This window comes from Drosophila santomea, chromosome X (genome assembly GCF_016746245.2).
Source record: "Drosophila santomea strain STO CAGO 1482 chromosome X, Prin_Dsan_1.1, whole genome shotgun sequence".
NCBI lineage: Eukaryota > Metazoa > Arthropoda > Insecta > Diptera > Drosophilidae > Drosophila > Drosophila santomea.
This window is the reverse complement of record NC_053021.2, coordinates 2,364,364-2,391,850: the sequence shown is the minus strand read 5'-3', so window position 1 is coordinate 2,391,850 and position 27,487 is coordinate 2,364,364. Positions and strand designations below refer to the sequence as shown.

The following is a 27,487-nucleotide window of genomic DNA, read 5'->3' as shown; positions in this document are numbered from 1 at the left end:
TTCCCGAACCCGATCAGGTTCGGTCCCAAAAGGAAATCAATTCAAATTAGATGAAAATTATAGTTGAAATTGCCGGGGGGCGGCGAGGGCACCTCTCTCTCTCTCTGCCCGCCAATCTCCTCAATCTGATTAACACTTTGCAGCCGGAGGGCAGATAAAGAAATCGATTTGGCCACGTAATCAAGGCAGCCGGAATGAGAATCGGATTCCGAATCCGGAATAGGAATCTGAATCGGAATCGGAATGGGATTGGGAATCGATGCGAAGTAAAGTGAAGCGAGGGGATGACTCGCTGACCACCAGTTGCCCATTTGGTGGCCACCAACTGATTACAGTCTAATAAGTATGCGTGGGGCGTGACCAAGGGTCCTTTGTTAATAGGTCTCCAAAGGGTCACTCGCACACACACACACGCCGTTGAGGTCATAAAAGGGCGAAAAAGAGAGAAAACTTCGAAAAGGGAATTCAAATTGAAGGCCACAAAACGAAATCTTAACAATAAAATGAGTTCAAAAGTTGCGCATCGTGAAAATAGCAACAACAGCAACTAAGCAAACGCCATTGTGAGAAACACGCAGATACACTGAGCAAAATACAGCTGTACAAACAATGGAAATGCAGTAGAGGAACTTGAAGTACAATACTTAACTGTGAGTGATACTTTTCTGCGAGTGTACCCACATGGCATTTTGATTTTGATGTGTTCATTTGCACTTGTCCTCACTCCCACCGAAGATAAATTAAATTTAAACTGATAATAAAAGAGGCAAATTTACGAGCCAATAAGACAGGCGAGCGGGCGAGGGGGTGGGGCGGGTGGATTTGGCCTTGAGTTTTGGGGTGGGCATGGCCCTTTGGCCCGCCGCACAAATAAATAATAACAAAGGGCCAAATAACAACGGCAGGAAGCAGAAGCAGCAGCAGCAAAAGAGCAGCAAAGGAGCAGCAACTTCACGACTTCAGGACCTCAAATCCTCACAATGGGGATGTGTGGCAAAGGAGTCCTGGCGCAGGACAAAGGGGAGCCGAAACCGAGATAAGGACAAGACAAGTGCAGTGCGAGATAAACTTAACAAACGAAGTCAACAGCAACCAGACAGGCAGTGCGGGGTGCGGGGTGATGGGGTGATGTGGTGCTGTGGCAGCGTCCTTGCAGGTCCTTCGAAGAAGAAGAACAAGAACAATGGCATTGGCAATGTTTAGCACATGAAGTAGAAGAAAAAAAAGAGGAAGTAAGGCAGAGCAGCTGGGTCATAACAACAGATTCCAACTGCTTAGTGGATACTTACCCCGGCATACACACACCCATACACATATATACCCACACACACACACACACACAAACACACATACTCGCTGAGACGTACTTAGTGATCCCTGCGAACAATCCAACGCAGAGGTATATTACGTATACGCAATGTTTGCTTAACGGCAGCGGACGGCGACAAAGAGATTAGAAATCGCACAAAGCACAGCCAGCCACATTCACATCCACATCCACATCCACATCCAAATCCAAATTCAACTTCAATTTAAGCTTTTGTCAGGGAAACCAGGAAGCGGGGAAGCAGGGAAGCAAAAACGCGGGGGCGTGCACTGAAAACATAAAAAAAGGGAATGATAAAGCGGTTGGCCATGGGAAGCAGGCAAGAGCGGGGAGGGGAGGGCACTTGGCCAACAAATGGAATTAAATTCGCCACTTACCAAGTCGCTGGAGGGAAAACTAATCTGCTTGCACCGCAGCCAGCGAGGGGGCAGATGTCTTGTGCTGGTTTCGTTCCGGCTTCTCTAATTGATTTAAATTTGATTACTTTCGATAGATCGCTTGAGGTGGCTCAACCAAAGCGCCTGGCCATTGGGTTTTATTTTCTCTGATTTTGGTAACGAACAGCAGGCTTTAATTCGAGAAGCTGAAAGTATTCATCGATACTTTATTGCAAGCTCCTTTCTAATTGGGAATTTCTTTTATTTACTTAAGTATTGGTGCTGTTTATTGCACTTTGCCTATTAATCAACTGCTTCTTCTTTGCCCGCCAAGTGATTAAGTAAACTTTTTAATTTACTTTGCTGCATCGGCGACTATTTGATTCGATCAATGTGGATATTTATCAATTTCTTTCTTTTCAGCCACTCGCTGCCGCTGGCCTACCCCACCATATCCTCCCATATCCTTTTTAAGGAGCGTCGAAAAGAAAGCCAAATGATTTCATTTAACCAGCGAAATGACACCGCCACCAATACACACTCACACACACTCTCGCGCGTTGAGAACAACAAAGACACAACAAGGACACAACAAGGAAGGACGAGGAGGGACGAGAAATGGCGGCGAAAGCGAGTGTAATTGCAGCAAATGAATAAATGAGGCGAGGCAGGCGAAAGCCACCGCTGGTTGCTCCTTGCGGAGGAGTCCTCCATGGAAAACCCCTGATATCCTGCCATCTGCCACTGTGCCTGTGTGTGTGCTTGTGTGTGTGAGTTGGCTTGAATGCAACGCATGTTTTGCCGCTTATTGCCCCAGCAGCAACAACAACAACAATGGCAAACAAAAGCCAAAAAAAAAAAGGAATGGAAATGATGGAAAGAAAGCAGTAATCACAAGTAGTCAACTTTCAGGTACCTGGTAATTGCAAAGATAATAAGTAAGATTAAATTAGATTCATATTAAGACTGAGTTAGTCCATCCTGAGGATATGTGATATGTCCTTATTCTTGTCTCCTGTTTCCTTACTCTTCTACGATTCGATAACTTGACATTATTGATCTTATTTGCGAAAGCCAAGCAAACAGCACATGGAACTCGATATACCCTCGAAAAGCCGTGTGCAGAGGTATTGAAATGAAAATGAGCAAATGTAAGCACACTGTCTCTCGCACTTTCTCCCTCTCTCGCACTTTCTCCCTCTCTCTCGCTTACTCTCTTATATAGCCGCCTGATCCCGGCGCTGCTTCATAAATTCAAATTTGATTTTCATGTTGATTATGATGCGAGCGCTGCGCAGATGATGATGGACATGAAGATGGCGAATGGCAGTCGAGGTCTCGGAGACGGAGCCACAATCAGAGCCATAGGCACACTCACTTACACACACACACACTCCATCCTGATTGCGTGTGCGTAAGTGTGTGTGTGGTGACTCTGTTGCTTGTGCTTTGCATGCCACTTGGATTTTTATTCAAGCTTTTCTCCCTTATCATCGCGTCGCGTCGCTTGCTTTTACGTTTACGTTTGCGTTTACGACTCGAACGCAACTTGCGAATTGAACTAGCCTGTTTTGCCGGCAAAGAGCCTTTATATGTTTTGGCCCAGAAGTGTCGTATATATGAGTGCGTATGTGGCCTACTATGTACTACTAAACAGAACAGAACCGTCAAATGTCTCATTTCGCAGAAATCGATTATTAAGTGACGTACGATGATTAAGTGGCTCCACAATTCCCCCCAACTTAATGCGCTCGTAATTAATGTAGGGCAGTGGACTAATACCTTTTGATGGCTTCCTCACATTAATGCTGCATAACAATAATGATTACAATGTGGAGTTACAATGCTTCGAGCATTGTAACCCTTTAAAGTAAAGTGCACAGCTAGTCGTTTTTAAAGAATGGCATCTAACATATATTGTTGCCCACTTTTATTAGTAGTTTCGAAATAGTTCACTCACGCATTTAGCATGCGATATACGACAAAGATTCGATTGAAAACTTTACGACTTTGCGACTGCAACCAATTTGGTGATTCAAGGACGCCACTTAAGCCCATTCCCATGGCCATACGCATGACATATAACATTTCGCAATCTGCGAAATCCTCCTCCTTGCAGCTGCAAATGGCCGGAGCAAGACAATCAAAGGCGGCCATCAAGTCAACTGACTTTATTACACTCCAGTCCTCCAGTTGCCTCGTTAGAGCGGTTAATGCCCAAAAGCGATGACAGCGCTGCATTGCCATCTCGATCGCCAGCTCTATCTGGCATGCATCCATGTGCATTTGGTGTCCTCCATCCCGCATCAAGCCACCAGTATCCAGTAACCAGCATTCTGCATCCAGCATTTGCATTCTGCGTTCTGCGTTCAGCATTCTGCATCCACCATGTGCCCTCCAATCGCCTCCATTTCCAGGCCAATACCGCCAATGCCATTGCACTTGGCCGAATGACACAAAAACAAAAGCGAATGACTGGCGACATATGGACGTCATCGTCATCGTCATCGTCGTCCTCGTCCTCGTCGTCGTCGGCGGCGTTGAAAGGGTGAGTCCACCGCCATAACAATGCGACTGGCGGCATCTGTTGGCGACACATCCCGTCCGATTTCCATCCGTATCCGGAAACCCATTCCCATATACCCATATACCCATTCCCATTCCCATTCCCATACCCATGTCCATTCTCCTGGCCACATTCACTTGGAAAAGCCAAAGACAAAGGACAAAAGACGCCGTTCGCCATGTACCACGCACCACTGTTAAACTCAGCCGTAAAACTCTCATTCTCAATTACAATTGTAATTGTAAAAGGCAATAATTTGGCGCAGGCGAGTTGCATGAATCCACAACCATTCGCCACCGCACCATTCCCATTCCCTCAATCCACGCGAGGAGTATCCCCAATGCAATGCCACACAAAAGTTGTGCCATTATTCTCGCAAAACTAAAAGTACACAAAGGTACAGAAATCCCTGGCACCTGCAAGACTGGAAGTGTAGATTCTCTTCTTCGATATTTTCGCTTAACACTCACTTTTCAACCCACTGAAAAGTTTTAAGTGCCTAAAGAGTACATCTTTTCAATCAATTCATCAATCTTCTATATGCATTTCCTATCACATAGAATAGTTGTCGATCAGCAGCGATTTAGGCATGTAAATGGAATGGGAAAGAGTGTCCCGTTTCCGGTTTGGCATTACGGACGCAGTTTTCCGGGCTGACCAACAGGTGGATGTCGGGTTGCAGTGTCATAACAACCAGCCGAGAGGATGCGATGAAAATGGGGGGGAAAATGCGGGGAAAATGCGGGGAAAATGGTGGAAAATGGATGGCGGGAAAAGCGAAACTTCGGCCAAATGGCGAGTGGTGACGGGTGCGTAGCGGTTGTTATTGAAATTTTTCGAGCGTATGCTGTCGATTGGGTGACAGAGCCAGAGTCGGAAAACAACGTGGGGGCGAGGCAGCTGCGAGCCCATTAAGTATGCAACAAATTGCAGTCAGGACATCCAGGACAGCCAGTGGAGTCAGGACATCCAGTACAATCAGGACGGACAGGACACGCCGGAAGAGCAAGGATATCGGGGACATCAACAATCAAATGGCCGCAGCTGGAATGTAATGATAGGTGTTCGAGGAATTTCGCAATGAGAAAATTGCCAATCGACGGCGGCAACGAAGGAGTTCTCCACCAAAGCCACCAAAGTGGCGACATTAAAGCCGTAAGTGCACAAGGACCTTGCTCAGATTCAGATTCAAAATGTGAGAGAAAAGTAAAACGAAGAACCCTTTTTTTTTGTTTTTTGTGGCATGCATGTATGTATGCGAGCCCTCAACTAAGAAAAATGACGCCGCACTGTACCTAAAAATGGAATCGAATTGATCAACTGGGAATGCTCTGCACTCCGTCTATGCCACGCCCACTGCCGCCCACGGCAGCCCCTTTCAAGGTAAGCCAGCCATAAAGCCAGCCTCACATAACCTCACATAAACTTGAAAAGAAGAGTGCCCTCTAAAAGGGACCAAGCTGAAAGTCGAGTGGAGCGCCGGCCGTCGTAAAGCAGCTGTTGCTCCTGTGCGTGGAGTGTCCTTGTCACAACTACACCCGCACACACACATGCACTGGCAGAAATCGGAGCTGCAAAGTTATGCTACTGATTGGCTGTGTTTTGGCCATTACAACGGAAAAAGTTCTCGAAATGTGGAATGTCATACCTTGTTGAGCTCGTATTTCGATTCGCGTTCGAATTTTCACAATCTAATTTTTTGCCATTTTCGCAAATTTTGATGATGGTACCCCTTATCAAAAATGTGAAAATTTGTTAAAATTTTTTTTTTTGAAAATTAAAAAAGTAGCGATACACATAGTTAGCTATGTTTATTAGCAGCACAAAACAGTCTTTTTTTTAGCTGTGCGCCCATTTTTGGCCAAATTATGGAGAAAACGCCGATTGAAAATATCCGATTTTTTACAAAAATTTTTTTTTTCGATTTTTTGATCAAAAATAATCAGTTTTTTTACGAAAACAACAAAAATAGTTGTCCAAAAGTGGAATGCCATACCTCGTTGAATTCGTTACAAAATTCCCTATCGATCTATGTACATACATTGAAATGCTAATTTTTGCCCATTTTTCGCAAATTTTGATGATGGTACCCCTTATCGAAAATGCGAAAATTAAAAAAGTAGTTAGCTATGTTTATTAGTTTTAGTTTATTAGTTTTAGTTTATTAGTTTTAGTTTATTAGTTTATTATGTTTATTTATCTTTTTGAACTTATTTTTCTTTCAGTGCACTTGGGTAATATATTTATACAAATGTGATAAAGTGGAGTCTCCTCCACGCAAACCAAAACAAGTGGGTGGCAAAAAGAGAGAGAGAGATAGAGAGAGAGGGAGAGATGTTGGCCGCCGCAGAAGGCAACAAAATTCAATTTACTATGCGCGCTTTATGGCCGATTCCAGCCGTGTGTTTGTGTGTTTGGCCGAAAGCCGAGCAAACAGCACCCACCGCCCACCGCCCAGCAACACCCACCCACCCATGAAATGAATCGCTGTTTATGGGCAGCAGAGCTTGGCCAGTTGGGCCGCTGCCCCGCAGACAGAAGTAATTACAAGTGTTTGCTTATTAAGTTCCATGGCTCATTAGGCGGCTGGCGAGGAAGGGCGCGTGAGCAGCAGAGCAGCAATCACCATGTGATCTACCAAGGTACGGCCTCCACTGCCCACTGCCCACTGCTCACTGCCCACCACCAATCCACCAGGCTGGACAAAGGACGAGCCAGGAGATAGAGGAGAACGGTGGTCACCGCGGGCCATCGACACCGCATTAAGGCAAACAGGATGGCAGGAAAACAGGACATAGACATGGCCATGGACATGGAGGAGCAACAGGCCGCTTAAGCCAGCCTCGCATTATCTAATTATCAGTCTTAGTGCGGGGCTTACTGTACTAATTTTTCGGCCATCAGCCGGTAAGTCCCACGACCTCTGACCCCTGGCGGTCATACCGGATGATGGAAACCTTCAGCAAGGTGATGAAAAGTGTTTGCCTTTCGTGTGTTGCATACACTTTTCAGGCAAAGTGTTTGCCTTACGTGCCATACATATGGATATTACTGTGAATGCATGTATTGAATTATACAAAAGATGAAAAACCCATTTAAAGTAATTAATGTAATAGGCTCGGTGCCACTTACATTGGCTGCAAAAGCTTCAAGTTCCTTGCTACTCACTCATTAGGCGATCCCTCCAATGGGGCAACTAATCGAGCTGCACATCCTGCACTGCGAGCAGACATCCCAGGGATTCAAAGTTTCGGGGGCCAGGTCATTTGGGTCCGTCACCTAATCTCATTCGCTTTGTCCATTTCAATTTTCCTTCGTCAGGCGCCGCACTTTTCACCTCCGCCTCTCGTTTTCCGCCAGAAGGCTGCCAACTTGACCCTTTTGTCAGTCCGTTTCGTATCGTTTGATTTTTTGGCCACCATTCGGGATTTTCCCTTTGGCTCCTTTTCCGTGCCCGTCCGTCTGCCAATTACCAATTAAGCTTTGCTTAAAGCCCAATTAATACCCTCGCTCTGATTACCCGCCCACCGTCATCGGTGCCCATCATCAATGCAATTATTGACAACAAAGCTCGGCGCTGTGCCAAATCCCAGAATGCCAGAATCCCTGAATGCCAGAATGCCAGGATGCCAGGATGCCAGGACCTCCAATAATGCCAGCCAGAAGGGGTAATCGACTAACTGGGCACTCCAAGTCAGCCACGTACATTGGAGAATCGACACATGGCGTTGGGGGCGGCCAGTGGGTTGTCATTGGATGATTCGTTGTGGTTTAGATGATCGGAGGAGGTGGGAGGTGGCGAGGTAAGTGAAAAATTGGTCACTGATTAAATTCAACACGTTGTGGGATTAACTAACTTGTTTTCTTTATTTCCCCGCCGAAATTGTGTTGTTAACTTTGCTGGCCAACCAAAAAAACAAAAAAAAAACAAGAAGCGGACGACAGACATTCCGGCCGCAGACCAGCAATTACACCTCGCCCACTGGCGGCCATCCCCGGAGATTGCCCCTCCGGAGAGACTCCCCCCTGCCCCCTGCAGTCCACATGGCCCCATGGACTCTCCCGGCTGCCCGTTCAATCGGAGGCCCTCGAGCACTTGGACAAAACACTCGAGCGCCGCTCGACAGGCGGCGGTGCAATTTTTTTCATTCAATGTTTCCCTCCAGGGCCAGTCAACAAATGTCCCGCCCACGCTGTCACGCCCCCTTGCCATGGCTGCGTCATTAGGGAAAGCGAAAAAAAAGGAAAAAAAGAAAATGTGGAAAAGAAACGGAAAGGGAAAGAGAAGGGAAGGGAAGAGATTTGCACATGAGATCGAAGATTGGGATATCCTGTAGGTGAAGCTATTTGCGTTAGCAGCTGAAAATTAACTGCTGGTGTGGTTGAGATTTAGTTAAGTACTTTGGGGCAAGCCAAACATTTTCTGAATACAGACCTGTTCCTAAAGAAATTATGGTTTTTCTTATGATATCCTGGTAATCCTGTAGAGCAAAAGTGAAAACCTAACGATTGAGCAGAGTCTTGAGTGTTTTATGTGACTCTACTTAACTTGACAATTAAAATTCGAATTCTTTGCAGTTTCAAAAATCACGGCATCGCTTTAAGGAGCGCCATAATATGTTTTCCTTCATTTGGAAACGGAAAATACCCGCAATTTGCAGGAGCTCCAAGATGGAGGAGTCGCCGTGCCGCAAAATGCGCCGCCGGCGGGGAATCGTTTTTGTTTCTGAAGTTTGCCCAACTGGAGCATCGCGACGAGCAATGCCGGAGATCCGGAGGCGCTGGAGGAGCTATGGGCTACGGGAAAGCCACCCCCAGATGCTCGGACTTGGAGCGGCGATGCAGCGAGGAGCGAAGGCGGCCCGGCAACCTGGCCAACAACTTGGGGCGACTTTTTGCACTCATTTCGCACGTTCAAACAATGGAAGTGTGTAGGTGCGCGGCAAGGGGGGAAAAGTAATTGGTGGACCAGGACGCAGGACATGGCCCCGGGATGAGGAAGTAGCTGGCGCAAGGAACCAACTCTGGCTGGCACACGCGTCTAAACGGCGGTGCAAAATTGGGAGCCAGGCGACGAGATTTCAAACCAGTTTAAACCCCAAAAAGCAGCCCATAAATATTATATTTACTTAAGTGAGTTTCTTAACGCACGGCCATTTTCCCATTTTTCCATTTCCCCATTGAACACCTTTTGATACATTTCTTTTGCATTCAGCATCTATGCAGCATAATCGCATCTCTGGAAAAACTCACTCACATTCAAGAAGTCCTGCGCTGCGTTCGCTTTCATCTTTGTCGGCTGGCTGTTTGTGGAGATACTTGGATAGCTGCTGGGTTTTCGACTGGCAAAACTGCGGGAAAACTGAAGGGAAGGTAAGGGAAGGGAGGGAGAAAATTAGTGGAAGGAGTGGAAGCTGGGAAAACGCAGAAGGCATTAGGGGCATCAGCCGCACACGAAAATACAGTTAGCTTAAAGCATTTCCCGTATTTTACTGTCATGCCACATTGCCACGGCCTCTATTTCCCTGTCTGTGTGTATGTGTGTGTCTGTGTGTGTGTGTGTCTCGGGGGGCTGCGGAGGCGTGGCTGCTAACAGGGGGCGGGACCAGCCAACGGTGCTTTGGGGTTTTCTACTTGGTCGTTGTAAATTACTTGATTCGTTGTTGGAATTTAATTAACATTTTCCTAAGTTTTACTTTTAGTCTTTTTACTAACTGCGCGTGTGTGTGTTTGTTTGTGTGTATGCTCGCTCTCCGTCTCTATCGCGCTGGCCATTGCCGTCTCTTTCTGGCCGTGACAGGCGTTTCATGCGGGCCGAGAATCGGACCCAAAAGCTTACGAGTTGTTATGTTTACACATTCGTGTTCCTTTGCATCTGTGTTCGTAGACACACACACACACACAACCAGTCTATCACCCACCCACACACACACACTAGCACATGTGAGCAATGTACATTTTAAAGTGCAGATAATTGCGCGTGTAGACAAAATGGATTTTCGACTGTTTATGTGGTTATCCTAAACTGAATCCTCAACCGCATTTTTCACCATTTAGCACACACGCACACACGCACACACGCACACACACATGCAAACACTCACACACGGATGAACAATCGCTTTTCCTGCTGCCTGGAAAAACTGAGCCAACAAAAATTGCTTTTAATTGGCGCCCAATTCGAAGCAAGCCCGAAAATTAAACAAACAATTTGATGAGGCAAAGCCAAAAATCGTAGATGTGCAATTGTTTCACAATTTGATCATGGAAATCCATTTTCATGGGGAAACATCAACTTCAAAATGCCAGCGAAAGTTTGGAATTTCGAAAAATGTATGTATATTTATTTATGGAGCAGTGTACAATTATGCTGAGAAAGTAATAATATAAAATATACTTTTAGTTATATGTGAAACATATGTACTTTAACCAATTTACCCATTTGTTTTTATATTCGTAGCATTTTTTCAAGGATACCGTAAAGGATCAAGGATCATGTGGGTAAATGGCTTTCCAGGTAACTTTCACTGGCGTTTCCAGGAGCCTTTCCTACCTTGTACCAAAAAGCAATTGCACTGACACGCTGACTCATGGACGGCAATTTCAAAAGGAATTTGAAATCGAGCTGGGAACAACAAATGCAACAAAAACAACAGAAACAGCAAGAAGTGCAACAACAAGAAAAGCGGCAGCAATTGCAATCATTTACATAAAAAACAATGCAAGTGGAGTAAAATTAAGCAAATATAAATAAAATGCATTGCTCAAAAAACATCAACTGGAAAATGAAATGGAAACGTGTGGGCAGCAACAAGGCATATACTACCACACAAATGTATGTATGTATGTGAATGTATGAGCATGTGTGTGTGTGGGCAGCATAATGCACATGTGGAAAATGAAATCAAATGCAATAAAATGCTCTGATATGTTGCGATGTGTAACAGAAACTAGCCGGCAAGATAATAAAACAAAATGAACCCAGAATGGGAATCATATAAAATGAAACCGAACCAAATTGCATTTGCAATCCCATCCGGATCATACATATGTATGTGTATATATATTCTATATAGCCGACTGAATTTGCCATGGAAATAGAAGTGCACGGGAATAAGCGAGCTGACCAACAGCTTTCTGGCCATAAGAGTTGGCCTAATGACTTCATTCCCGGCCCAAAGTGTTGACTAAAGCACATCAGCTGCTTACGAGTGATTATCCATTGCGAATTGGATAGAAAATTTAAAGAAATCATGATAATAACTCGTACGATTTCATCGATGGCAAAATTAAAGAAACCAAAGAATTGATGATGAATTTTAATAGAATGATTTCATTCGCATTGAATAAACATAATGCAGGCGGCGCTTGAAATGCATTGCACATGCAGTTGTTCACTTCAATTCACATTCACATTCTTCGCGGAAATTTAAATGGAAATTGGGCGGAATATGTATATACATTTGTACATATGTATGTATAGTATATCCTTCGCTTGCCTCGCTTCTGCGACGTTCTGCCATCAATATCGCAGCATAAATATTTACATGCTGCCGAGAACGCGAAGAAACAAACAAACTTTATTTTTGGGCAGCAGGAAACAAGTGCAATCCCTTGCCCTTCTCCTTTCCACACCCCCTTTCTTCAACCCTTTCTCCGCCGCTTTCGCCGTCCACCTTTTGCGCTTTCTTCGCTGCCGCTTGACAATGTAAGCTCAAACAATTTCATTTCCAAGCTGGCGCACTCACTCACAGATACTCGCACACACGCAAACACACACACACAAACACACGCATAACGGTACATTAATTGATAATTGTTTTGTGCTCAAAAGAAATTAAAGAGCAGAAGCTGCCCTCTCGCTTCTCCACTCCCTCGTTTCCCTGCTTTTTCTCCTCTCTCCCCAACCTGCACCCCTTTCTCTCTTTCTCCACCCTTTCTCCCCACCTTCCCCTCACGCCTCATTACACTGCAGATGTATTGCGAACACAGGAGACAGACGGAAGTAAATAAAACGCGAGTCGACAGCCAAGTGAAAAGTCTCTACAGTGGAAAAAGCATCAAGAATACTTAACAAAAAACCGAAAATATCTGCAAATATGCGCTTTGTATTTCATTAGTGAGATGTTGTCATAGCTGGAAATATGATTTCAAGTTTATAAATACATGGTTTGGCTCCTTCTGGTTTCTCTCAGTGCATTGTGTTTCGCGTTTCCTAATACAATCTGCACAAACTCTACGTTTTCCTTTTTGTTTTTGCGCTGTGCTCCTCGCTCTTTTTTCATTAACTTTTTGCGTTTGCTGCTTGTTTCAGACATGTTCTATGTGCCACGCCCCTTCGCCGCCCCGCGGCCAACTTAATTGAACGATTAGTTTTTGTACGTGGACCACGCCCACAGCGGCGTGGCAGCAGGTGCCGCCCACAAATCGCCCCCTCAGCTCAGTTCCCTCGATTTTGAAACATCCGGATTTTCGCTGTCCATCGTGGGTCACTTTTTAATTTTATCTGCTACGTTTTGCCTTTTATTCTCGTTTTTATCGCAACAGCAAGCAAACTATGTACTACCATTTGCCACGCCTCCCGTCCCGCCGCCCCTCGAGAGGGGCTGAAATGGGCGAAAAGGGGGGAAGAGGAAAGGGGGGTTGTCGAAGTGAGGAAGGGAATGAAAAAGTCAAATGCCAAGTCACTAAAAAGTCAAAAGGCCACAAAGAAGCAGCGACAACAGCAAGTTATAGTAATGACAATCTACTGGCCGAGCAAGAGGAAGCGGGATAGCATGCGGGGTGGGAGCGATAGAGAGCGAGAGGGAGTGAGAGGGAGGTGCGAAAGAGAGCGGTAGATGGGCACAAAAGTTAAAATAAATAAAACAAAGCGAACGCATGAAATGACACAACAGAGACAAAGGAAGCTGCCGAAAAGGGGCTGCTAGGAGGATGATAAGGGGGTGACAAGGGGGAGGGGTAGCAGGGGGTGTTAAAGTACCGCCCCCAAACAACAAAAACAACACCGCCCACCCACCAAGCAGCAGCAGCTGGGCGACAAATCGTGGCCGAACGACACGAGAACCCGCCTAAAAATGACAGCAAACGTGGCAAGATGTGGCGCTCCAACATATACACTGGGAAAATACAGCCATGGAAATCATTCAAGAATTTAAATAACTCAAAAATGCCTCGAAAATTATGCAACATTTACAATTAAACATAAAATACCATTCCATTAAACCAAAAAAAAACATCTACCTTGTTTTATTACAAATATAAACATTATACATATATATATATTTTTTTTGTATTAACAAATTTGGATACATGTAGAATTAATTTATTGTACTGCTACATTCAGGCAGCCTAAACAATTATATGTTTAAGGAATAGGACATAGTAATTTATAAGATATAAGGCTAACAATTTTTAATGATATTCAATGTTTTATATTTATTTAATGTCTAAATCTAAAATGACAGTTATACGCGCCGAGTGAGGGGGAAAATTAAAAAGTTCTCTGATAGGAAGCTGATCAAAGTCGATTGAGAATTAATATTCTAGACATCAGTGCCAATGACGAGAAACAAAAACCTCTTTTTTTTAATCGAAATCGGATCACAGTTAAAAAAGTATTTTATTTATTTACTATCCATCTGGTTAAGGAGAAAGCTAGTTCTGCGCTTAAAGCGTAGATCTTAGGATCAGCATGTCCATCAATTATTTTCGCACGTTCGCAGGAATATTTGATTAATATTGTATAATACATTTAACTGAATTTTAAACCTAGCTTAAGTATTTTATAGTTTGCATTTGAATTTTCTAATATCTTCTTTTCTTTTCAGGTGCTGAAACCACGAATGGATGAACTGGTCGTTGGCTGCGCGAAAATTGATCCGTACTTACCATAAATATCCGTACTTACCATAAATATCTGTACTTACCATAAAACATTTAATACTTACCTGTAAACAATGTATGAAACAAAATATTTTATTGAACAAAAAAAGTTGTTTTTTTTGCGGCTTTTGACTTTGCCTGAGTTTTTCTTACATATTTTAAGCTATACTCAAAGCGTAGACAGTATCCGTTGCATACTTTCAGGCTGCTGATTGCAAGCGTTAAAGAGTATTGCATACTTTTGGGCTGCGACATTTATGGTCGTCATCTGCTGGAAAACAACCGTTAATTAGGTTGCACCATCGAACTGATCGCCGGTCACCTACTGACATTTATGTTCGCCTGGTACTACAAAACGAAAAATCACCAATTTGCTTCATCGCTGGAGCCGCCACAACCAATTTTTTCGGCCAAAATTGTCAGTTTTACCGATGCTGAATACCAGGCGAACAGAAACAGGAAGCAGTTCGCCGTCGATTGCTGTTCTAGGCTGCTCTCCTAGAGATGGGCGATCGCGCTGTTCTTGTGGACGTGTCACGAGCTTTGATCCGATAGACACGAAAGCTCCCAGTTTATTTGACGCCCATCCCTAAGTAAGGTTTAGTTTAAGCGATCAGCTGTTCGTTTCCACCTGCTATTCGATTCTGTTCGCCTGGTAATTCAAATCGAAAAATCACCAATTTGCTTCATCTCGGAGCGCCACAAACCAATTTCTTTGGCCAAAATTGTCAGTTTTACCGATGCTGAATACCAGGCGAACAGAATCGAATAGCAGGTGGAAACGAACAGCTGATCGCTGAAAGTAAAGCTTACTTAGGGATGGGCGATTCAAATGAATCGTACGTTCTTGTGGACGTGTCACGAGCTTTGATCCGATAGAAACGAAAGCTCCCAGTTTATTTGAATCGCCCATCCCTAAGTAAGGTTTAGTTTAAGCGATCAGCTGTTCGTTTCCACGTGCTATTCAATTCTGTTCGCCTGGTACTTCAAATCGAAAAATCACCAATTTGCTTCATCTCGGAGCGCCACAACCAATTTCTTTGGCCAAAATTGTCAGTTTTACCGATGCTGAATACCAGGCGAACAGAATCGAATAGCAGGTGGAAACGAACAGCTGATCGCTGAAAGTAAAGCTTACTTAGGGATGGGCGATTCAAATGAATCGTACGTTCTTGTGGACGTGTCACGAGCTTTGATCCGATAGAAACGAAAGCTCCCAGTTTATTTGAATCGCCCATCCCTAAGTAAGGTTTAGTTTAAGCGATCAGCTGTTCGTTTCCACGTGCTATTCAATTCTGTTCGCCTGGTACTTCAAATCGAAAAATCACCAATTTGCTTCATCTCGGAGCGCCACAACCAATTTCTTTGGCCAAAATTGTCAGTTTTACCGATGCTGAATACCAGGCGAACAGAATCGAATAGCAGGTGGAAACGAACAGCTGATCGCTGAAAGTAAAGCTTACTTAGGGATGGGCGATTCAAATGAATCGTACGTTCTTGTGGACGTGTCACGAGCTTTGATCCGATAGACACGAAAGCTCCCAGTGCATTTGAATCGCACATCCCTAAGTAAGGTTTAGTTTAAGCGATCAGCTGTTCGTTTCCACGTGCTATTCAATTCTGTTCGCCTGGTACTTCAAATCGAAAAATCACCAATTTGCTTCATCTCGGAGCGCCACAACCAATTTCTTTGGCCAAAATTGTCAGTTTTACCGATGCTGAATACCAGGCGAACAGAATCGAATAGCAGGTGGAAACGAACAGCTGATCGCTGAAAGTAAAGCTTACTTAGGGATGGGCGATTCAAATGAATCGTACGTTCTTGTGGACGTGTCACGAGCTTTGATCCGATAGACACGAAAGCTCCCAGTTTATTTGAATCGCCCATCCCTAAGTAAGCTTTAGTTTAAGCGATCAGCTGTTCGTTTCCACGTGCTATTCGATTCTGTTCGCCTGGTAGCTGAAATTCAGAAACTTCGCCTTGCGGCAGTTTTTCGGCCCGCTGAAAAAGAAAACAACAACAACTACGCATGCAAATGAAACCAGGTTATGTTTGTTTTTGTCTCAATATAAATTTATTGATCTTGTTTTGTAGATGCACATCTAAAATAAATACAATACAATAAAGTAACATAAATGCTTATAACTTTAACTGCACAATTGCTAATGTACAATTGCTAATGCTGCTTCAAACAGAGCCGATGAAATCGCTTGGTTATTTCGCGACCTTCATCCCCCGGCGATCCTTCGGCGATCCTCCTGCGATCCTTCGCAGAATAAGGGCAGGGCAACAAACTCAACTCATTTGACTGCAACTCCGATCGCCACTTCGTAGACAAATCACATCCAGCACATCACAGGCAGATTTTACGTATAGTATATGTTAAAAAATAACTATAGGTACTTTAGATCATATGTAGGTGTTCCCGCAGCAAGCATCCTTAGATTCCCGTCTCAGCTATGCCCTCGACATCTGGAAAAGTGCAAAGATACTTTAGAAATCGTGCTGAAAACATCGCTGTTCGGATGCGAGAACATAACTCATGAAATGAAACAGGCTAGTGCGGGTTTTAAACTTGTCTCTCTTTTGGTTTTTCGATGCAATATCTAATGTTTTGGTTGTTTTTTTAAACTCATAAGCGTGTGTTGATGTGTCAATGGAAGTTAGTTCACTTTCCAGTGCGGTTAGAACTTTGTGTTTGTTTTGTTCAGTCGGGGGCAAAAAAAATTGATAAATATAATTCGTTTTTTTTTCGATAACATAAAAAGTAGTTGTCTAAATTATCTATCCTACTGTGTTCAAAAAGGATATCTAGGATTTTTGTTCGCCTAGTACTTAAAATCGGGAATCTCTTCGATTTCTTGAAAATTTCAGCCGCCCGGATATTATTTTCGCTGCTAAATCGGCCAGTTTTTCGTTTCGCACACCAGGCGAACAGAAATCTGAGCAGGTGACGGCAGGTCCCAGCAGATATCATAGAACGAGACAACTAGCTTATATTTCCATGATGGCCATCCCTTTCATGCTTTCAGGCGCCCTCTGTGGAGAAACCCCGTTACTTTGCAACGGAACTCAGATCAGAGATGCTCAGTCACATTTGCTGCTAATTATGTCAAGATTTGTTTCAGTGCTGGCGGCTGCTCGAGCTGGAGCGTTAAACACGAGATGGGCGGCTGTTGGTAGTGCGTCTTCTTGGCTGCCAAAGCGGGTAGTGGGTGGCGCAGGAAGCAAGGAGCAAGGAGCAAGGAGGCAGTGTCGCCGACTCCATTCCAGAGTTCTGCGACTCCGGATGCTCGACCGGTGTGCCGCCAAGTAGCCGAATGGCAACTGTTGATAATGATGATGGAGATCCAGAAGATGAAGGTGACGATGGGGATGGAGATGGAGGTGCCGTCGACACGCTTACGTCACGGGATACAGTGAAGCCTGCAGTGAAGAGACCTTCAGGGAACACAGCACATCAACATCAACACTACAAACGAGCATGTAATGGCCAAAACTTTTTAGTTTGATTCAAAGCCCTAGTGATATGCATCCTTGATGGGATTTTATTTGCAAGTCATTGGAAAAACGAAAGTTTTCGATGCAGAAATAAATATATTTAATCGAACCTTCAAACTACACTTTTCATGAAAAGCTTTTTTCTAGAGAAGAAACTTCTTAAGCATATGAGTGCTGGTTTCCTTTGACAACTGAAATCATTTAGGCCCATTTAATTAGCCATTCTTTACGCACTTCTTCAACTTTAGCGCTCCATTAGTGCGTTAACATTAACGTTATGACAAAGTGACCTCCGATTCGGTCAGCTGCACATCCTTTGGCCCGAAGTTGCGGCTGGGAGTCGCTGCTGCTGCTGCTGAGGTTGATTTAAATGTTGATGCAACTGTGGGCGGACTGTGGGCACCTTGAGGTCGCGGATGCGCACACGCGCGTGAATCAAACGGCACAGGTGGGCGATTGGGTGGTTCTGGGTGGTTGGGTGGTTGGGTGGCTGTCCTGCCTGTCTTGTCTCGCTGTGCGTGAGTCGCTGTGTGTGTGTGTGTGTGTTTATACAAACACAAGCGGTAATTAATTTTATTTAATTTTCGACGACAATCCAAGCGACAAGAGCAAGGGCAGCCAAAAAGTCGTCAGAGAAATGAGACAAGCAGCGCAAGATAAAGATACAAAAAATAGAGAAATAAAAAAGCCATTGGTTGGGGGAAGGGGCATGGCACAGGAAAAAACAAGTTAACAAAACGTCAACAATGAGAATGAGAATGAGAAGAGCAAAAGCCGGCCAAAATGAGCAGCGCGCGGTCAAAAAAGGCGGACACAATGCCGAAAAATATAAAATGACCCACAACTGTTGGCCATTTATCGCTGGCTCTCAATGTTTTTACCGCTGGCTGCACAGCAGGAAACTGGTTGAAATGCGATTTAAATCGTAAAAGGTGTCATAATCTTGTTGCGTCAAATTATGAATATAAAGCCTCTGTGGTTTAGGGAATTTGAATAAATAATAAATCCGTGTATGTGCCACACCTTTCTATTGGTTGCGACTAGGAAACGCTGGACTTTTTGGGACCGTGTTTGCGCCAAGATAAAGTCCAATGTCCGTTGTCCGTTGTCCGTTGTCCGTTGTCCTTGTGCCGCATCCAGCATTCCGCATTCCGTGTCCTTTGCGTCGCGTCCGTGCAGGGGACACATAATTATCAGCCACATCAGCCGCAGACGACAGTACTTTGACTTTTGGAGGGCGAGCGGAGCGGAATTGGCGAAACGTAACGAAACGAAGTAAGAAAACAAGTTTAACTTAATTGTCAACATTGTGCCAGGCGGACATAGTGGACACAAACCGGCAAGGACAATGGATGGATGCGAGCGGATTGGGGAGTGCGACGCACTGGGGGGCAGGATGGAAGGCATTGGCGAGATGGCCAAAAGAGCACAGAAAGCTGCTGGAGGAACAAGCCCTCGTTGAATACCAAAAGCGGAAGGGCATAAAGTAGCGCCACTAATGATGGAGCACGACATCATCACAGGAGAGAGAGAGAGAGAGAGAGAGAGGGAGAGAGAGAGTGAGCGAGAAGGAGCGAGAAAGAGAGGGAGATTAGGTGGCAGACAGAGATGGGTGGCGAGCACAACTAAACTAAAAGCAAGATATCATCCGCATCAGGTATTTCCTTTAATTTGTTCCACTATTGAACGCAACGACAAACAATTATTTCATTCATTTTGTATAGAGATATGTATAAAATAAAACATGCTGTCTATATTTTGTGCATCGAGACGCATGAAATGTTGATTTAAATTCCAATTCCCCTTGACTCGCGAATTGTCACCTTTACGGCACGTTTATTTTGCCAACTCAAGATGCTCGAAAGGCAAATGAAAAAGCCAACGCAATCAAATGGCAGCGTGCTAATGAGACTCTAAACAACTAAACAAGCTGCAGGGCCATTAACCCATGTGCGCCACCCCGTGCCGGAAAAACGCATGCCAGCACGCTTCTCATAACCCTTAACACTCGCTGCCCGGGAAAATAAAAGGAGCAACGCAAAAAGGGAAGGGCAAAACAAACAGCGAACAAGTAGCGTGCGATGGCAATAAAATTTAAGAGCGTGATTATTTTCAAGAACCTAAAGAAAAAATATATGTAAATGTAAATGGGCTTGGGTTACAAAAATAAACGGATTTAAAAAGCTTTCAGCGCGGACTAATTATGATTTGTGGTGGCTAAAAGCTAATTGCGACTAATTTTGCCTTTTCGCTTGCTCAACAAAATAACACGAAAACACTGAGCAACTCAAATGTCCCGCCAAAGGATTTGAATATTTTGAATTTGAATTTAAATGTGATTGGTATCGATAACAAGGGCATAAGGTTCGCAGTGTGTGCACACCAAGTTATAAATATTCTCACAGTTTTGATAAGAAAGTTCGAAGGCACTGGTGGTTGTATTGGCTAAGAATTCGATTGACGATTAACCGTTCCATCCAAATCAATGGGAAACAAACAAACAAAGTACATAATAATATCATTCAAATTACATTCAAATTACAACAAAGAGGAACGCAAAAATAGCTGTTCGAAACTCTTGATTAATTAGATAGTTCGATACAGGGGGCAGCAGTCTGACCGTTGCTCGTTTGCGATTCGAAACCCGCCAGTGTGACCGTAGGTGCGCAGATGAACTTGCAACCAATACCAGAACGTTTTTTATTTATGAACTTGTTTTAAGGCGAATTACCGTGGATATCACAGGCACTGGGCATCATGGGCGACGTGGACAAGTGGATAGAGATCGTGAAGGAGTGCAAGTACCTGCCGGAGAACGAGCTGAAGAAGCTCTGCGATATGGTGTGCGACATCCTCCTGGAGGAGACGAACATCCTGCCCGTGAGCACGCCCGTCACCGTTTGCGGTGACATCCATGGTCAGGTAAGCGGTCATCCATCCAGACCACTAACGCAATGCCATCAGCCATCATCTATCGCCCCCTTTCCCCTCATTCTAGTTCTACGACCTGGAGCAGCTGTTCCGCACTGGCGGCCAAGTGCCGGACACCAACTACATATTCATGGGCGACTTCGTGGACAGGGGCCACTACTCGCTGGAGACATTCACCAGACTGCTCACGCTGAAGGCGCGCTATCCCAGCCGAATCACGCTGCTGCGGGGCAACCACGAGACGCGACAGATCACCAAGGTGTACGGATTCTTTGACGAATGCTTCAGCAAGTACGGCAATGCCAATGGATGGAAGTACTGCTGCAAGGTCTTCGATTTGCTCACAATCGCTGCCGTGGGTTAAATTGTGATATGCTCTGCATTGAACGCCAATCTTATTCATATATTTACTTACCCTGTCTATCTAGATCATTGACGAGGAGGTGCTGTGCGTGCACGGCGGCCTGAGTCCCGAGATTATCACCCTGGACCAGATACGGACGATCGAGCGGAATGGCGAGATACCGTACAAGGGTGCATTCTGCGATCTGGTGTGGTCCGATCCGGAGGACATGGAGTACTGGGGCCAGAGTCCGCGCGGAGCCGGCTGGCTGTTTGGCCACAATGTGACCAAGGACTTTATGGCGATCAATAACCTGGACCTGATATGCCGAGCGCATCAGCTGGTCAACGAGGGCATCAAGTACATGTTCGAGGGCAAACTGGTGACCGTGTGGTCGGCGCCAAACTATTGCTATCGCTGCGGCAATGTGGCCGCCATTCTCAGCTTCGAAACGGCGCAGCAGCGGCAGACGAAGATCTTCCTGGCGGTTCCGGATGCGGAGCGTGTGATACCCAAGCAGAACACAACGCCCTACTTCCTGTAAAACGTTGTGATACGACGAAATACCACATACCACACCATACCATATACCGATCCAATACGATCCGCCCACTGTTCCGGCATCGTGGCAAATAATCATATACGCTTGTGGAGAGCAGCCTTCGACTGGCTGATCCATTTGTCCACCCTTGAACGCCTTCAACTAAAAGCATGCATACCAAGCATACCAAAACACTCAGAGCACAGACCAGAGAACAGAAAACAGAGCAACACACACTTGTAACTTGTAACTTGCGGCTCTTTCGTATGGGAAGTACACATATCTAATTCATAAGAGCAGAGTTGAGAACCTTTTGTTATTTGTTTCCGGCAAGTCAGCGCGCAAGACCAAAAAAAAAACAAAAAAAGAAGAGAGAAACACAAAATTGAGAAGCATAGATTCGATTTGTTTAAGAAGTATATATACCAATATCCAAGTATTGTATTTACTGATAATGGATGCTGAAACAGCTAGGCATTTACAGAAGCAAGCCTCTATATAATTCACTATATTTTGTATTCCAAACCTATTTATTTCTGTGAACAACACACATAAATCATATTTTTTGTACATTTTGTATTAGTAATGCTTTAAAGAAAATAGGTGGCACAGCAAGAACTATGAATAACCCAATTGTGTGATCCCGATCAAAACGATATGATTAAAACCAAAAAGACAATTTCAAATGCGTTCGTCGGCAATCAATGGGCATCAACGACTGTAGGCAATCTGGATAATGATGCAGATCCCTCACCCAAAAGCGTCCATCATCCATCTCTATCACATTCGTGGCACTGCCGCTGAGAGCAGAGCGCACAGCTTGGATTCAAAGTTTCAATGAAATAATTACAAGTTTCTTACGTAAATATCTTTTATTTCGTTTCGTTTTCGTTGATGAATCATTCAACTGCTTTGCAACATCAACAATTGTGTTTGTATATCGTATTTGCTTTTACCCCAAAGAGCCATTTACATTATTCTAGCGTCCAATTCAAAAACAAAAATGTATAATTACTAGGCTTTCTATTAAGTGGGGAAAAGGGTAGGGTAAATCAGTGGCATTCGCTTTCTGGGGTTATCATGCTGTATAATTCATCATAACTGGCTTTTCCATGGCGCCTGGCCATGCTCACAGTGGTTTGGATACTCGTAATGTATATAGAATATATATGTGTGTTTCGGGGTCAACAATTACAAAAAAATTAAATAATCACACTAGCAATAGTGCCTGTTAGGAATTAAAATAACTCTCAACAACAACAACAATTTGTTTAAACAAAAGAGAATAAAGAGGTACTAATCGATTGGTTCAAATCATGCATTTTCCTATAAAAAAAAGGAGGTGAGAAAACTGAGAGTTGAGCAACTAATACATAGTGCATTAATGTTGTTGTAGTCGTTTGGGTGTTTGCTTGGGTGTTTCCCTTGAGTTCTATGACCATCCACTTTCTTGTTCTTGTGTTTTCCCTTTCGGATCCTTTGGATCGCCCGCCTGAGCCACCCCGTTGTTCCACTACTGCGGCGATATATAGTTATGCTCGAAGATGTCCAGCTCGTTCTGTATGTAGTTGGCCTTGTTGCGGAGCAGCTTGAGTTGCTTCTGGTTCGCCTCCAGGATGTTGAGCTGCGAGTCCAGCGTCTTGAGCTCATCGTTCATGTCCGTGGTGGCGGTGTCAACGGTGCGGCACAAACGGGCAAAGGTGCTCGACAGTTCCCTGTTCAGATATCACACGGGTATGATGTTCAGTAATCGGGAATTCAATCGCTAATTTATCCATACTCACTGCTGCACTTGGTGGCTGCAATTGGCCGAGGTGAGGTCGACGATCATCTTGAGCTTCTTGGTGGCATGGCGCACATACTGAGACTTGAAGGTTCGCTCCTTGGCGGAATTGGTCCACGAGAGGCGCTCGTACAGGTAGATGCAGCCGTAGAGGGCGCCCACGCCCACCAGCACGCGCCAGCCGATGGTTTTCAGCATCTGCAAGTGGTTTGATTTCAGCACATAGCTATGCACTAGCACCTGCTTGAGCGTTTGTGAGCACAAAAGGTGTGGCGACAATCTGAGCTGTTAACACTTACGATGCCGGCGACGACGAGGCCACCAACGGTGCCCTGCGATCCAATGGAGGACACCGCAAAGCGTGAGATCAGCGACAGCTGCTCGGGCGTAATGCCGGCGACACCAGGAGCGGGCAGTAGGCACACAGGAGTGGATTCCACGGGCGTGGTGGCCGGCGTCGATACGCTGTGCTGTAAACGAGATTTGATGGCGGTGATATAGTATAACACACAACTTAAGCCGTAAAGAACTCACTCCAATACTGCTCTGTCGATGGACCAACGCCGGCTGCCCCTTCTTGCTGCGCTCGCGCACCTTGCCGGTGAAGCGCTGGATCATCGCCGCGATGCCCCAGCTGAATTTGAACTCCAGATCCTCCTGGAAGTCGGCGCACAGGTTCTGGCAATTCAGTGAGTAGAGCATCTCGAAGGGCTGTGTGCGCACCACCAACTTGGTGCTGGTGGCCAGCAGCTGCTCGTTGGGCACCAGGGCGTGCATGCGATCGGTCATCTCCGTCTGTGCGGACTCCACGTTCATGGCCAGGGCCATGGATAAACGAGCGCGCAGATTGCTGCCCAGACCACTCTCCACATGGGCATTCAATTCCTTCTTGTAGATGTTCAAAACCAGACGCTCCGGATGGAAGGGCATGTTGAACTCGTCAATGAGGACGCCCAGGCGCCAGATCTCCTCGTTCAGGGCCTTCGACACCTTCTCTTCCACCTCCTCCACCATGTTGTGAATCTTCATCTTCATTTCCCGCGTGACCTGCATCATCTGCGTCTCTGTGCCCTGAATGCGTTCGGTGAGCAGATTCTTCTGGTCCTGCTTTAGATTGCGGAATATGGTGATTCGCTCGTAAATGTTGTCCAGCATCGATTTCATGTCTCCGGAAACACTCTTGCCACGCGAACTGTGCTGCTGGAACTTGGTTTTTACCGCACTCTGCGAGATGCACTCCTCGAACTTGCGCTCGAAGTCCTGGAACTCGAAGTAGCGTATTTGGAATCCCTCGGCAATGGCGCCCATGTGCGGCGGATTGCCCTTCGCCTCCTCGATGCGCGCCTGCAGCGTTTCTCTGGCGGAAACGAAGAAAACCCTTTCGGCCGCCTCCTTTTCGTTGCTCACCTTCAACTCCTTGGTGAGGAAGTCGATGCAGCGTTCCGTGTGCTGAGACTTGACCTATCAATGGGTGAAATACGGGGCTTAGAAAGTGCATGTAGCAGTCATTGCATTTAGGGCAACTAAAGAAGCTGCTTTGGGAAGAGTAAACAATGTAGTTCATCGGTTCAAGCCGATGTTACATTAGGAAACCAAAGCAGAGTGGATTGGGTTTTTGTGGGACCAAGCAAGCGATTCATTTTACCGGGTCTAGCTCATTCATTACCTTAGCCAGTTCCTGGCGTTGATTACAGTGGATAGTTGGTTGGTTGATTGTTTGATTGATAGATTGATTGGTTGGGTAATAAACAAAAACAAAAGACACGCATCAACATAGAGAGACACAACAGGCATACAAAGAGGTCCAGGAGACACTTATGAGATGTGGCAGTGCAAAACTGCTGGAAAACGAACCATTGTCAACCACATATATGTGGAAATGGTTCGTCTGCCATGTAATGGTAATGCGGGGCCTCACAGAGATTGTGGACTAACTAAAAGGGCTCCCTAGAAGACCATACCGATTCCTGGCACTCGGGCTCGTTGGCCGAAGCATCCCAGCGATTGTTTAGAATGAAGATATTCGGCTTGCTCAGTTTCTGGGATACGGTGTGAAAGAATTGCTTCTCTGCACGCGTCATCGTTGACTCGGCATTCAGGACCAGCACAAAGACATCGGCGTTGAGGCAATGGTTGTCGATCCAGTCGTCCAAATTGGCCGACACGTCCACGCCAGGCGAGTCCACAAAGACGACATCGTCGCGCAGCAGGCTGCAGCGTTCCCTTGGCCAAAAGATGCGCACCAAACTGCTCTCGCAGAGCTTCTCCTGACACAAGGCGTTCGCCAGTTGTTTGATGTTCTACGGATGAAGGGCATCATTAGGCATTATTGGGCAAAACACAGTTCCAAAGCACAGATGGGCGGCCGTCTACTTACCACCACGTTGAGCTTCTCCTCGGAGCCCTCGGTCATCAGATACGCCTCACCGCCATTGCTGCCCTCCACTTGGCAGAAGCAATTCGTGGTGTGCCCGATGCCACTGGGCAGGATCTTCTCGCGCAACATGGCATTGATGACCGAGCTCTTTCCGTTCGAGGTGCGCCCGAAGAAGGCCACCTTCATGTGATCCCGCTGCAGTACCTCGCGAATGGCGGCCACCTTGTAAACATAGCTCTCGAAAAGCTCCCTTTCCGCCTTGTCCACGATTTCCGCCTCCGCGTGCAGGGCTGAAATTGCAACGAACATTTGGAGGGATTAGAGGGTATTTCACCAAAGGAGGCATATATTAGATAAGAATCAATCAATTAATTTCACCATTACATTTGCAAAACTGTTTAGGATGTTGATTGGTTGATTGGCCAACTCACCGTTGATGAAGGTGGTCGTCTCATGGACATACTCCTCGATCTCGCCGTAGATGTCGTTGATCTTCTTCTTGGCGCGCACAAAAATCTGGAGCGGTGATTTGTCGTTGGATTGATAGAGCCGCGATTCCGGCAGCAGATTGGCGGCCATGGTGGAACCGGATGGTTGCAGCGATGAGTTGAGCCGGGATAGGGGGGATCCGGGTCCGGATTTGTCCACCGTGTCCGTGGAGGAAGCGTGACGGTCGTCGTCGGCGGGGCCCGTTTGCCCGGTCACCAGCGAGATGGTGCGGTTCAAGTAGGCCGCCATTTCGGGATCCGGTTTATAGGTGATTATAGGTTTTGCAGATGGTTTTTGGGAAGAAGAGAATTGCGATACAAAACAAAAGGTATGCAGCCTAGGGATTCGGTTCTTTAGACTCCAACTTCGACAACTTCGCCAACTTCTCCACCAACCAGAAACTCAAAACTTAAATATCTCTGTTTCTTGTGTGTTATTTTGCTTTTGGGGTATTTGCTCAAAAATCAACGTCACAAAACTGAAACGAAATTAAATTTCAAATTATGACACGAAAGGAAAAACATAACGATATAATACAGTGCGCACTAGATAAGATGAACTGCTTGCTTTAAATATAAAAGTATTATACAAATCGTGCACTACAAAATCAAGCATACGTTTGCTTATATATTTAAAGAGAACATAAACTATTGATTTGCTGTTCAACATTTCGAAAGTGCACTGTATTTGGCGAAAAGGAAAATACCGCAACGCAAATTGCACACACACACACGTGGTCCAATTGCGCTGCAAACAAATATAGGCGAAAAAAGTATAATAATCTAATGTTTTTGGTTTCTTCTTTTTTTGACAATTCACATCTGTGTGCGTAAATCGAGTTGATAAAGTTCAATCTGCCCTCTCGCTCTATCAACTAACCTGATTATTGCCACTCTCGCTCATATTTGTATTTGTTTTATATTATATTTGTATTTATTTTCCTCTCCGGTTTTTCTATTCTTTTAGTGGTTGCCCCTCAACTGATGCGTTTTCAAATGGAAATTAGTGGAAAGCGTGGCTCGAACTTCCAATAACCGTACATTGCCAACTAGAATCCAGTTGCAGAGAGGCAATTTCACGAAATTTAGTTAATATTATTAAATTTTTTTAAATGCACATGATGTAACGTTAAGGTGACCAACTCTTATTGCTTGCTGCCATCCGGCGTTAGTGTATTTTTATTCTATCCCATGTCTGGTATATTTTCATGCCAATCGGAAGCTTAAAATGGTATTTTTTCAATTCTTTGCCGGATTTTATTTAAATTTATTGTTTTGACGTACCAGCAAACTTTGAACATTTAATTGCTCAATGCTAAAGTTGAATTTACCTTGACAATGTTGTTCACTGATTGGAAATGGTCACA

General features: G+C 45.1%; 2 protein-coding genes and 1 long non-coding RNA gene across 7 annotated transcripts; 2 read left to right on the top strand and 1 right to left on the bottom strand.

Moving 5' to 3' along the window:
* The first annotated feature begins 2,639 nt into the window (after nucleotides 1-2,639).
* Nucleotides 2,640-13,464, top strand: LOC120457415. The gene is made up of 5 exons (XR_005616946.2): nucleotides 2,640-5,653; nucleotides 6,496-8,073; nucleotides 8,203-9,403; nucleotides 9,486-9,643; nucleotides 10,731-13,464. It is a non-coding gene; the product is annotated as an uncharacterized LOC120457415 (long non-coding RNA).
* A 6,858-nt stretch (nucleotides 13,465-20,322) lies between these two features.
* LOC120456460 (serine/threonine-protein phosphatase 6 catalytic subunit) lies at nucleotides 20,323-22,158 on the top strand. The gene is made up of 3 exons (XM_039643307.1): nucleotides 20,323-20,579; nucleotides 20,656-20,943; nucleotides 21,017-22,158. The coding sequence occupies exons 1-3, from the start codon at nucleotides 20,415-20,417 to the stop codon at nucleotides 21,473-21,475; spliced, it is 912 nt and encodes a 303-aa protein (XP_039499241.1). The 5' UTR covers nucleotides 20,323-20,414; the 3' UTR covers nucleotides 21,476-22,158.
* Nucleotides 22,159-22,325: 167 nt separating this feature from the next.
* LOC120456457 (transmembrane GTPase Marf) lies at nucleotides 22,326-27,281 on the bottom strand. Of its 5 annotated transcripts, none has more exons than XM_039643301.2 (9): nucleotides 27,162-27,281; nucleotides 26,064-26,599; nucleotides 25,633-25,922; nucleotides 25,217-25,555; nucleotides 24,922-24,933; nucleotides 23,790-24,716; nucleotides 23,555-23,725; nucleotides 23,257-23,495; nucleotides 22,326-23,187 (listed from the first exon to the last, which is right to left on the bottom strand). In XM_039643301.2, exons 2-9 carry the CDS (start codon nucleotides 26,368-26,370, stop codon nucleotides 22,986-22,988), a joined length of 2,487 nt encoding a protein of 828 aa, XP_039499235.1. In that variant the 5' UTR covers nucleotides 26,371-26,599; nucleotides 27,162-27,281; the 3' UTR covers nucleotides 22,326-22,985. The 5 variants fall into 5 exon arrangements, with proteins under 5 accessions (XP_039499235.1, XP_039499234.1, XP_039499237.1 ...); XM_039643300.2 differs by having other exon boundaries at nucleotides 27,001-27,276; XM_039643303.2 differs by having other exon boundaries at nucleotides 23,257-23,453; nucleotides 27,001-27,275.
* Nucleotides 27,282-27,487: the final 206 nt, after the last annotated feature.